The sequence below is a fragment of the Sminthopsis crassicaudata genome, chromosome 3 (genome assembly GCF_048593235.1).
Source record: "Sminthopsis crassicaudata isolate SCR6 chromosome 3, ASM4859323v1, whole genome shotgun sequence".
In the NCBI taxonomy this organism is placed as follows: Eukaryota; Metazoa; Chordata; class Mammalia; order Dasyuromorphia; family Dasyuridae; genus Sminthopsis; species Sminthopsis crassicaudata.
In genome coordinates this window covers 168591510-168604057 of record NC_133619.1, presented here as the reverse complement: position 1 = coordinate 168604057, position 12548 = coordinate 168591510, and the positions used below count along the sequence as shown (strand labels likewise).

The window sequence follows — 12548 nt, the reverse complement described above, 5'->3', positions numbered from 1 at the left end:
AATCATTCTACTCTGGAACTTCTCCAGGTTGTCCATATTGTCTTAAAATATGGTGGCCAAAATTCAACATAATATTCCAGATGTGGTCAATGTGGAACATAGCCAGATCACAGTCTTCCTTGTTTTGAACACTATGTTCTGGACACTCTGAATTCATTCTAGAATGATTATGATTTTTTTGGCTACTATTTCACATTGTTGACTCATATGGAGTTTGTAATTCATTATCTCTTCTTATCTGGTCCTTGTCCTGTGGTTTCTCCTCTTCCCCCAAATGAGCTGTTGTCTAGCCACTTTGTACTCTTCATGCTTGTATTTAAAAATAGTGATTTTTCCAGTCCTAAAGCAGAGTTGTGTTCTAGTACATGAATGGAATTATATAATGGTGACCATTACCAAAACCCGCATAAATGCTAGCCATCAGTATTAATAACAATGGCTAGCATTTATGTGGTACTCTAATGTTTGACAAAATGGCTTATAAATATTTCCTTTTAGCCTCACAATAACTTTGGTTATTATTACTAGTAGTATCTACTTGTTAGTAGATAGGAATTATTAACAGTAGTATCTACCTATTTTAGGTAGAAATTATTATTATCCCATTTTATAGATGAGGAAACTGAGCCAGGCAGAAATAAGTGACTTGCCCTGGGTCAAATAACTAAGTATCCAAAGTTAGATTTGAACTTGAGTTTTTTGATTCTAGGAGAATTGCTCCCTTCAAACTCCCACTTAGATGCCACTAGAAAAATAAGCATATAAATCAGAAGTTCTGTCTTTCAATTTTTTTCTTAGACCCCCTTTGATAATCTGATAAAGATTATCTAATTAGATTCCTAATTAGAATAATTTTTATAAATAGGTAAAATAAAAAATGTAGGGGTACTAAGAAAGTCAAATATATTAGAAAAAAATTATCACATATTTTAAAGAACCAAGTTAACAAAGATCACATTAGAACACTGTCAATTTAAAAGGAACCAAAACATCCCATAAATATTGGGATATACTATTATCAGAAGAAAATTGATTAGACTATTAATATACACAAATACACACACACACACACACACACACACACACACACCTACTCTTACTTCTTACAATTTCCCTCATTTCCTTTTGATATTGTGGTGAACAGGGTGACTAAGGCATCTGGCTACTGGGCCTTGTCAAATTATTCTCCTTATTAGGAGAAGCAGCAGTACTCTAGACAATTGGCAGGTGTTTCACGGCATAACTCTCAACATAGATATTAACTGGTCATTTGAAAGATGCCAAAATCCTGCCTGAGGGTTCATTTCATTTTAGTTGTTTTTTATTTTTACTTTTGGATATCTGGGAGGAAAATTAACCTTTAGCTTAAAATTCTTTCTAGCATTGTCTGCAGAGTTGAATTATTATGAGAACTTAGAGAAAGCTTTTGGGTTACCACCCACATAAGGCAGAGGCTGTGAAATGGGTAATGGTCATTCTTGTGAGGCAGTTAGGTAGCGTAAAGCAAAGCTTCTTAAACTGTGATTTGTGACCTCAAATGAGATCATGTAACTGAACATGGAGGTTGTAAAATTATTATTTATTATCAGTCAACCTTTGATTCATGTACCTATGTTATATACTTAGGATCACACAAAATTTTTTTGGGCAAAAGGGGTTCATAAGTGGAAAAAGTTTAAGAAGCACTGGTGTAGGGAATGTACTTGGTGGCGGGGATATTTAGGTTGACTTTGAGCAAATCCTTAACTTCATTAACTTCACTGTTCTACCCTTTCCTCATCTGTAAAGTGAGGGGGTTGGATTTGACTGCTTCTATATTCTAGAAATGCATCTATCACTCTATTAAATAAGGTTTTTTTTTTAAAATTATCTATTCATTAAGTAAACTCTGGTAATGGTCACAATGTGACCATTAGGTAGGTGGTGCAGTGGATAGAGTACTGGGACTAGAGTTGGTATGTTACTAGCAGAACCTAGATTCAAATGTAGGTTCTGTGTTCCAGGTTAAATCATTCCAAGTTTATTACCAGAATGCCAGAATTTATTCATATTCTGTAAAAGCCATGGATACAAAGGCCAAAAGTTTTGTTTAGAACAATTTTGGTTATGCTGTTTATCAAAACACAGGTTATGAAGGAAAATTGTTTCACATGGATTGATTTAAGATGGTAGAACATAAAAGTGTACACTGAAAATAGTTGAAAATGAGGGCCCATATAAAGAAATATATCAGTGATCTCTGGAATTTGTTTGGCCAATTGTTAGTTATCCCCCTTTCCAAAATATGAAATTAGGAACAGCTTACTGTCTTAGAGGCACTTGTTCAGATTTAAAATAAATATCTCCAGATGTCCTTGTTTTATGTAGTAGATTACTATGACAATGAAGCTAATATTTGACTTTACTGTTAGAAACATTTTCTTCCTGTGATTACAGTGTTCTAAAAAGAATTGCTATAATGTTTAAAACAACTAATATTGTATTTGATTCAAACGTACCAAAATGCAAATATTAAAACTTTTCACAGTAAAGATAAAAAACCCTAAAACTATTTATGTTAGATTTACTTATAGCCCGTCTCTAGTAGTGGTATCTATCAGTTATATTTTACATTTGAATTCTATCTGTACAAGTTGCATTAACATTATAATTGATTATATTTTTACCTTGCCCACTTTTCCTTCCTTTATGTTAAATTTTTATTTCTTCTATTGAAAGGTAACATAAATTTGTTTATGTATTTTAAAAGGTCCATTGTTATGAAACAATGCATTTAAATTAAGAATGTATTTTGTACAAGGTACTGTCAAAGCATATGAAGATTAAAACAGAATAGCCCATTTAGTTGTATTGGCTTAGAGATATCCCATATGCATTTTGTTCCTATTTCTATTGTTTTTCATTCATTTATATTTTTTAGTGAATCAAAAAATGGCAGATATTTATGGATAGAAGCTGTTAGCTCATAGTTAGGTGGTATAATGGCTATTTTGGAGTCAAGAAGATTTGAGTTCAAAATCTGCCATTTATACTAATTAGTTACATAATCCCAAGGAAGTCATTCAATCATTTTCAGCCTTAATGGCTCTTCAATAAAATAAGGTTAATAATAGCAATTTCATAAATAATGTTATATATAAATTATTAAATAACTTCAAGAAATCAAAAGATTATAAAAGAAATGGGGAGATGTTATGAAAATAGATAATGATTTAATTGATCTCAATAAAAACATAGTATTGGATCAAATCTGTTCAGGCTAGGAAATGATTATGAAATAGGAATTAAATTATTTTCATCTAAGTAAATATGTATATAAAATTTATTAATTTTTATTACATTTAAGAAGTATTAGATAGTAACAGAATAGCAAAATTTTCTTTTCTTTGCTATTTTCAATGAGGAGAAATTAAACCTTATTTAATTGGATTTTGTTGTTTGCAATTTCAAACTTTTCAAGTATTTAAATCATTTCATATTTTCTTTTCAGGGTTGTTCTGGTTCTGGCTGTGGAAAATGTGACTGCAATGGAGTAAAAGGACAAAAGGTGAGTATTCCAAATGCATACATATACTGTTCCTTAAGGAGTCTCACTGTCCAACAAATTTTTTTTTGTGAAATATGAAAACTAAAGTAAAAAGAGAATAACTGGGATGTGACCTTACTACTTTTTAAAAGAATACTTCAAACACTGGCTGTGTAACCAAATTACTGAATCTCTCAGGCCCCTATGCATTACTCTAAGATTATAAACTTTGAAGAGGTCCCATCTAAAATGGTAGAGAGAATTCTTCACCTCAAGTTCTCTAACTGATAAAGTTATAGTTCCAGTTAAAAACAAAACAAACAAACAAACAAACAAAAAAACAAACCAAAAGCTATTTTTAATGAAACAAAACTAACTTTTTTTCTTTAAAAACATTCTTGGCTTTTCTCCACCAGGAAATCCAATATGTATGTAGTTAAACACCTCAAATTCTACTTATTGTATTACTAAAGTTATTCAAGAATTGGCTGGCCTGAAAGAAACTTTTGTAAGCTTATGTTCGTGATATTAATTTGCAACACTTAGAGTATCATCTTTTTTTTTCCTTTTTTTTTTTAAAAAGGTTTCTTCAGAATGTGAAGGAGCTTTCATTTTTAATAACATTACCTTATAGTGGAAGGAAACTCTTATCTTGCTGAATTTGTAAGCAGGTGGGCACTCTCCCAGCTTTTTATAGATGGAAGAGCGAGCCAAAAAAGACAGAGTTGTTTCCTAACTAATGTCATTGAGTTTAGTTTTGAAGCCAGATATGTGAATGAAGGGTCACTGAGGAACAGTACTCAGATATAGCCAGTAATTAGATATAGTGTGATAGTAACAGGTATAGTTAATGCCCTACAAAAAGATTGTTAGGCTGGGCTTTGCTCTGGCTTTGAGTTGGCTAGTTTTAAGCAGCCAACTTTTGAGATCTTATGTCATCACTGTGCAACCCAAGATTCTTATTGAAGTGTCTATTCACTCTTTGAATAATCAATGAATTTTACTTTCCTCCAAAAAAAAAATCAAAACAAAAAACATCAACAAAATAAAGCCTTTTGCACCTTTATCAGAAATTTGTTAAAGTACTAGACTTTTTTTTCTTCTGTACCTATCAATGAATGCTGTCACTGTGTTACTTGCATGACATTTGAATGAATGAAACATGTAAGAAATTTAACATATCTCATTATTTGCTAATTAATCTTTATATTTCATTAATTTTGTTGATTTTGGACTTCACTAGATTTTCATTCTTCATGAGCATTTTAAAGTGGAAAAAATTACCCCTCTCTTGTCTCAGTCTGTTTCTGTCTCTTTCCATATACATACGAACATACACACACACACACACACACACACATACATATATCACTTCTAATTTATAATTCTTAATATCATGAAAGCCAAAGCCTGGGAAATCACAAAACAGGAAATACAATTTGTGTTGGGAATATTCACTTCATTACTCTAATGGGACTTTACAATGGGAAACAAACTCTAATAAACTCTCTTGTTTGTTCTTTTACTTCCTTCACTATTCAATTCATATTAATCCTGAATGCAACATTCTTTGTCATGGGCATCTGTTTGTTTTAAATCTTAATTCTTGATAAATTGAGAGTCAATATAATACAGTAGAAAGAATCATGGATTTGTTATTAAAGGACCTGAGTTCCAAATATCATCTCTGCCTTTGTGACTCTGGACAAATCACTTAAGGTTTCAGGATCCTCATCTATAAAATGAAGGGGTCTAGATTAAATGCTATCTAAGGTATCATTGGATTCTGTATCTGTAATGTGTGAAATCTTGTTATTGTTGTTCTAAAAACAAAGTATACAAATGATGGAGAATGTTACAATGGAAAAGAGTTTCTGAACAATTAATAATCAATATATATTAATTAAGTTAACTAATAATAAGTTGATGATCAATGATTTTTCTTGGTAACCAAAGACCTCTAATGGAGACCCTGAGAGCCTTAAATATTTTTTGAAAGGAAATACTCCCAACAAGTGAAAATCAATTCTGACTGGTAGACATTAATGAAGAGACAGACTAGAAGTCTTTAGTTCTTCCTGCGAGAATGTGGCTTGATTATATGAGACTCAGGAGCCTCCTGCAATCTGAACAGGGAACTCCATCTCTGTTCCAGACCTCTCTGGCTGGCTTTCTTTTCTATGACCTAGGTCACTTTAAACTCTAATGGAAGAAAAGAAGGACATAAGGTTCTTCTCATGCAGACTGAAGTAAATTTATACTTTAAACTAAACTTGGGTGCGGTCCTGCCCAAGATTGAAGAGCATGTTCCTTGACTGAAGGCTAGGAGTAGTTTCATAAACTGGCCATGTTCATCAAAAATGGACCAACCTTTTAAAATATAATATTTTATTTCTCCTAATTGGCACATCATTAAAACAATTTTTAAACATTTAAAAAAAGTTTTGAGTTCCAAATTCTATCTGTCCCTTCTTCTTGAAATGGTAAGCAATCTGAAATAGATTGTAGATGTGCAATCCTGTAGAATATTTACTTATTGGTTATTTTGTACAAGATTTGAAGAAAGGAAGGGGGAGGGACAAAAGGATGAAGGAAGAAAGAGAAAGGGGAGGAAGGAAAGGAAGAAAGATAAAGAAAAAAGAAGGAAAAAAATGAAAAATAATATGCTTCACTCTGCATTCAGACAATATTAGTTCTTTCTCTGGAGGCAGATAGTATCCTTCATTATCAGTCCTTTGTATTGGATGAACTGACCTTTTACAGGAATTAGACCTTGATATAAAAATAGAAGAAAAACCTGGATCCCACTTTAATAATTAGTTATTTATATAATAGTATAAAGATTTTTTCAAAAGGGAGTCAAGTGATAGCATTCTAGAGCACTAAGGAAGAAGATCATCAAGTCCAAGAATCTCAATCCTTGAAATCTCACTGTGATTACTTTTTTCTGTCTGTAATTCTTTCAAGGCATAAGGGCCCCAGTTCTTTATCCCTTTGTTCAGAGGAACATGTAATTGAATTAACAAGTCTTTCTGAAAAGGAAAAAAATAAGCTGCAGTTCTAAAAATAGTTGACTGTTAAAAACTTAAACCAAATGTGAGATTTGATTGAGGCCAGTGGTCTTGTTCAAACTCCTCATCTTATTGATGCTGAGAAAGATTTTCAATCCTAAAATCATATAGTTAGTTGATTGAAAAAAAGAAGCGTTTTCCAGACTCCAGATTTAGGAATTTTTCTCCAACATATTTTTCTAGAATCATGAGTTCAATGGTTTTCAGCCCTGTTACTTTGCTATAGCTGAGATTTGTGGAAGCCAGGAATTTGTGTCTGAACTTTGCATTAAAAAAAAATCTGTGGCCCATTGGAGAAGTCTGATCAACAGAGGCATCATCCATCAAAACATTTGTTATTTTTTGGTACCTCTTCTTGTTCTTTCTTAAAATATCATTTCCTCTATTACCCATTTTAAATGTGCTTTTTCCTGCCTAAAGTGAAATTACATAAAGTGAGATTACATAAAGTACACAATGAAATTACATAAAGTTGATTTATAAAGTGTTCCAATATGTATCAACACATGATGAGAGATAATAAAAATATTTAATTGAGTTTCCCTTCTTTGTGAATTGCTCTGATTAAAAATGGTTTCCCAGAGAGTAAGAGAGAGAAACAAGTGCTACATTGGACAGAGCTGTGGGCCTGAAGTCAGGAGAATCTGAATTCAAAATCAGCCTCAGACCTTTACTAGATAGTGGTAGAAATCTAGCAAGATACTAATTCCTAGAAGTGTTCATATCATATATTTATATATATATATCTATATATCTATGATAGTTTGTGTCATAGATAATCACTTATCAAGAGATATAGTGAAAATTTCTACATGGGATGCAAAGTTGGAAGAATTAACTCTAAGATTCCATTTAGGAGAGCTTCTATGAAAGTATGAGAATTTGTGATGGTGACATCACTGTTTTCCAGATTACTTTTTTGCATCTTATTAGGGAGATAATTTAACACATTGACCATTTGCATAGCCATATATAGAATCTAAGAAGGAAAATTCTCTCCTATTGGAATATCTCCAATACAAATTGTACTCCAATGCCAAGATGTCTTAGTCTGACTCATATTTAATTTTATCATTGGGAGGAGGGGCTCAAAGGATGTAATTGATAAAGTCTCTTATTTCCTTTTTTTCTCTAAGAATTTAAAAATGAATTTTTTAGAATAACATGAAATTTAACATGACAAATGTGCCCTAATTTTCATAACTTCTAAACCATTAAGTTAAGAGCTATTTTGTTGTTAGTTATACAATTACTCATATCAGACCTTTCCTGGATTTTTTAAAGACTTTATTGAGCAATTTAGAATAAAGTAAGTTGTTTACTCACCACTTCCCTGCATGACTGTTCATATCTTCAGATGTTTTCTCTTAAGTAATTAATTTGGCTTTGCACACAATGCCTTTGTGTTCTTTCAGAGTCAGCAGTGATGTGGGAATGTTATCTGTTTAAACTGATTAAGGTTTTGAATACATGCCTGCTCAGAAACAGCTAATGTTAAGCTCTCCTTTTCTTGATAACCTGATTTTTTTTTAGAAGATCATTTGAAGCATCAGGAAAGGCACAATATTCCTAAAAATAACATTTATATGTTGAGAAAATTAACTCTTTGTATCTTGTTAAAATAGTTCTCTGGGTAGTCTCTGGAAAAAACTCTCATTATTCTAGACAGTGCTGTGTTGATATGAGAAAAAAGGAATTCATAAATCTTTAAACAAAAATTAAATGCTAGTTGTTACCTGGAATAGATTCTCTTACCTAGATTTTTTATAATCTGTCATCCTGCAGGAATATAAGAAGATGAACCAAATTTTCTTGCTCTAAGATTCTTTTGGTCATTCATTCTTCCTTCTCTTTTTCTTAAAGGCTATTGCCAGAAATATTTATATCTCCTTATGAGAACCTAAATATAAACTGGGACAATGAAAACATCACTGAATTGGCAATTTCCATAACAATTTTAAAATAATACAGATTTACGTAGTGTTTTGAGCTTTTTATTTAAGTGAAGTAATGTCGATTTCTCTTGAAATGATATAAACAGAATTAACTTTAATTCTGATAAATTCATAAGTGATATTTTTCATGACAAAGGATTCATTTGCCTTAGATTATTCATATTTTATGGAGAGTAAAATCCGTTGAATATTTTTGTGCTGTTTGTATACTTGGCTTTTTCTTTTCTTTCACTGCAACCTGAACAGGTTGATATCTTTTTAAATAGCCTACTAGTCTTTTTCTACTGTGGGTTCACCATATTGATGCCAGACTTACATCACCTAGCTCTGCAGTTCAGATCGCTTAATCTCAAGTGATCCATTAGCCTCAACCTCCATAGTGCAAGGATTACAAGCATAGACTACCATGCCTGATAGAAACAAATAAAATTAAAATGACTTCTATATTAAATTATATGCACTAAAGTCTCAAGGATCTGAATTGTATTTAACATAAAAGAGTTTTTTTTTTCTTTTACTTGGTATTCTTGTCTTAAATATTTGTATCCTCTCATTAATGAGATTTCATTGTATCAGTTCTGTATAAAGTATTGCAATCTACATTGGGGATGCAAGTTAAAAAAATAATGACATAAAATTTGAAGACTTGAAGGAACCTTAGATATCATTTAGTCCAGCTACTCATCTTACTAATAAAATAAATGAGACCCTTAGAGGGAAAGTAATTTTATTAATAAACTCAGAGAGCTGGTCCAAGGAGGTCTAGAATCTAAGGTTGATTAAAAAAAAAGCCCCCCCAATTTTTTTTCCTTTAGTGTTCTTTTTACTTTACTACAATTATCTCTCTGAAGAATCCCAATTTCATAGCTCTTTAAGAAACAGGCCCCCAAACCATAATATATTTTAGAAAACAGAAAATATTCTCCAGACCAAAATATAATTATCTCCATTAAATAAGCGCTATCCAAAGGCTTTGTAGTATGTACTAGAATTTCATTAAATCCAAAACATATTTATTATTGTCTCCCCTGTGCAAGGCACCAGAAAAATAAAGACAAAAATGAGATTACTTGTCTTCAGAGAATTTGGTTACATTAGTTTAGATTGATACAACATGCACAAAGATCAATTAATAAAAAGTTAGGGAAGGGAAGAGCACGTTTAACTGAGAAAATGAGGTAATTCAGATAAAACTTTATCATCTAAGTTGAGCCTAGAGAGAAGACAAGAATTCTGAGAGATAGAGATGAGGAGAGAGTGCATTTCAGACATGGGAACTAGCCTAAGCAAAAGTTCTAGGTCAATTCAGCCATAAAAATAGCCATTAAATATCAACCCAACTGCTATTATAGAGCTCTGAAAAAGATAATCACTTTCTTTATTTGACTTATATGCTTTATCTGATCTGAAATGCCAAGAGATGGATAACCTTAGTCAATCTGGAAGTGATTCACTCTGTGACTTGGAAATTTGGGAAGAATTCTATGTTATGATTTATTCAGGATATTGATTTTTGTTAATATAGTAAGTTTATTAAGATTGTTTACCTCTTTTGTGACTCCTAGTTACTTCTGAATGAAGTGCCTGAGATAACATTTCAAAATTCCATTTGAACTATTTCTCTGGTTGCCTTACTAGGGCTAGATATTCATCAAAAACTTAAAGGATTTATAAAGCAGATTTATAAATTTTGATCTTGTGAGTCAATTGCCAAGATCCTACTCTTTTAGACTTTCAGTAGGGATTTTAAAATCATTGTTGTCAAGTAACCCATTGCATGAATCCCAAGAACTCAAAATATCATTGTAATTGAATGAATGCTATCTATATGTAGCTCTCTGCTGGCTGGCCACAGGCCAGTGAAAGCTAGACCTTTTATAGCATTGTGCTAAAATGGTAATGAATGAAAGGACTGCTGGTGGATTAGGAAGAAAGCTCTCTTCTTTTAGGGACATGCACAAAATCCCCTGCTGTAGTTCTTGAGGAGTATCAGCTTCTACTTCAAACTTATATCATCAAACAAACAAATAAATAAATAATAAGAACTACTCTACTTTTGACTCAGAAAAAATCATACTGATTATCTGTCCTACGTTTTGAGTTGAACCGCACTATTCCATTTGAGGGAGAGGTCTACTTTGCCCATAATAATAAGCATTTTATATAATAGGTGATATGTGAACTGATCTTGTAGGTTACAATTTTTTTTTCAAATAAGAGTTGATATTTGTGATTAAGAATTGTTTAGTCATGAAGCATGAAGGTCCTATCTAAGTTGAAAGCAACTATTTACAGTAGACTCGAACTGGGATAGGTTGGGGAGGGTTGTATATAGTTCTCTGGGTAGTCTCTGGAAAGAACTCTCATTATTCTAGACAGTGCTGTGTTGATATGAGAAAAAAGGAATTCATAAATCTTTAAACAAAAATTAAATGCTAGTTGTTACCTGGAATAGATTCTCTTACCTAGATTTTTTATAATCTGTCATCCTGCAGGAATATAAGAGGATGAACCAAATTTTCTTGCTCTAAGATTCTTTTGGTCATTCATTCTTCCTTCTCTTTTTCTTAAAGGCTATTGCCAGAAATATTTATATCTCCTTATGAGAACCTAAATATAAACTGAGACGATGAAAACATCACTGAATTGGCAATTTCCATAACAATTTTAAAATAATACAGATTTACGTAGTGTTTTGAGCTTTTTATTTAAGTGAAGTAATGTCGATTTCTCTTGAAATGATATAAACAGAATTAATTTTAATTCTGATAAATTCATAAGTGATATTTTTCATGACAAAGGATTCATTTGCCTTAGATTATTCATATTTTATGGAGAGTAAAATCCGTTGAATATTTTTGTGCTGTTTGTATACTTGGCTTTTTCTTTATCTAATCATAGGTTATTTTTTTATTAAATATGCATTTTACTACAGGTTATTTTTAAGTTAAAGTCAAAGAATTAAATTTTGTGTAATATACAATTCTAGATGAAATTGCTATTCTATTTTCAATCTCTTTCTCTACCTTTAAAATTCAGCATTACTGTGGAACAATAAGTCAATAAGGGACATATAGAACAAGCAAACATTGAGAATTCTATACTAGGACCTTCATATATTTCATAGGCATTATACATGAAAAGGACCTTAGAAATTACATAATCCAATGGTCCTATTTTATTGTTGTTGAAAATGGGGTTCAGAGAGGAAAGGCTCAAAGTAAGGTCACATAGCTATGGAATGACAGAACTTCAGGCCTCTTAACTGGCCACTTCACTTTCCACTGTACCAATATGTTCTCTTCCTGTTGCTAGGTACTCAAAACTATTTTCTGATAATAATCTTCTTATATAAATAAAATGGCATTAACCATTATTACAAATGCCCAGCACCTCATGTTCCTTCATTAACTTTTAATGATTTTATTTTTTTTTCAGCTAATGACAATTTTTTTTGCAGCTATTCTTCTCAATAGCAGTATATACAGTAATATAGTAAATTATTCTGTAAAATCTCAGCAATTAGGGAAAGGTTGGTCTTTATCTTTACAATATTCCTCCCCCATGATAATGTGTATGGTGGTTATCTACTGTACTTCATTACAAAAAGCAATTAGGTTGCTTCCCAACACCCTTTTCCAATTTTCTGGACATGAAGAAGTATACTGTGCATGATTATTTTAACATAAAAAGATCTATAATTAATGTCTTCTAGATTAACACTAATTATAACACTAGCTATAAAGGATTATTAAATGACAGTGGAATTGGGTTTATTCTTTTGGTCCTGTAGGCTCAAACCAAGAATAATGGGTGAAAATTTCACAGAAGCAGATTTAAGCTTAATGTATCATTTCTAACAATGTAAGCAGTCCAACAGTGTAATAGGCTGCCTTAAGAAGTAGTAGGTTACCCTTTCTTAGAAGTTTTCAAGCAGAGAGGCTAGGCAATTATTTCATAGACATATATTGAGAATTATTTTCTTATATGTGTTAG

The 12548-nt window shown here is 31.7% G+C and overlaps 1 protein-coding gene across 3 annotated transcripts in view; it reads left to right on the top strand.

The window, feature by feature from the left end:
- The window catches only part of COL4A1 (collagen type IV alpha 1 chain), a 185699-nt gene that overhangs the window by 65689 nt on the left and 107462 nt on the right, over positions 1–12548 (top strand). For 2 of the 3 annotated variants that reach the window (XM_074299530.1, XM_074299532.1), the window contains exon 2: positions 3491–3547. The exons of the other annotated variant lie outside the window; for it this stretch is intronic. Coding sequence is in view for 1 of the 2 variants with exons in the window: in XM_074299532.1 (XP_074155633.1) it covers positions 3491–3547 (57 nt within the window). In the remaining variant the exon portion in view is untranslated. The remainder of the gene's footprint in view (positions 1–3490; positions 3548–12548) is intronic. 3 annotated transcript variants of the gene reach the window in all.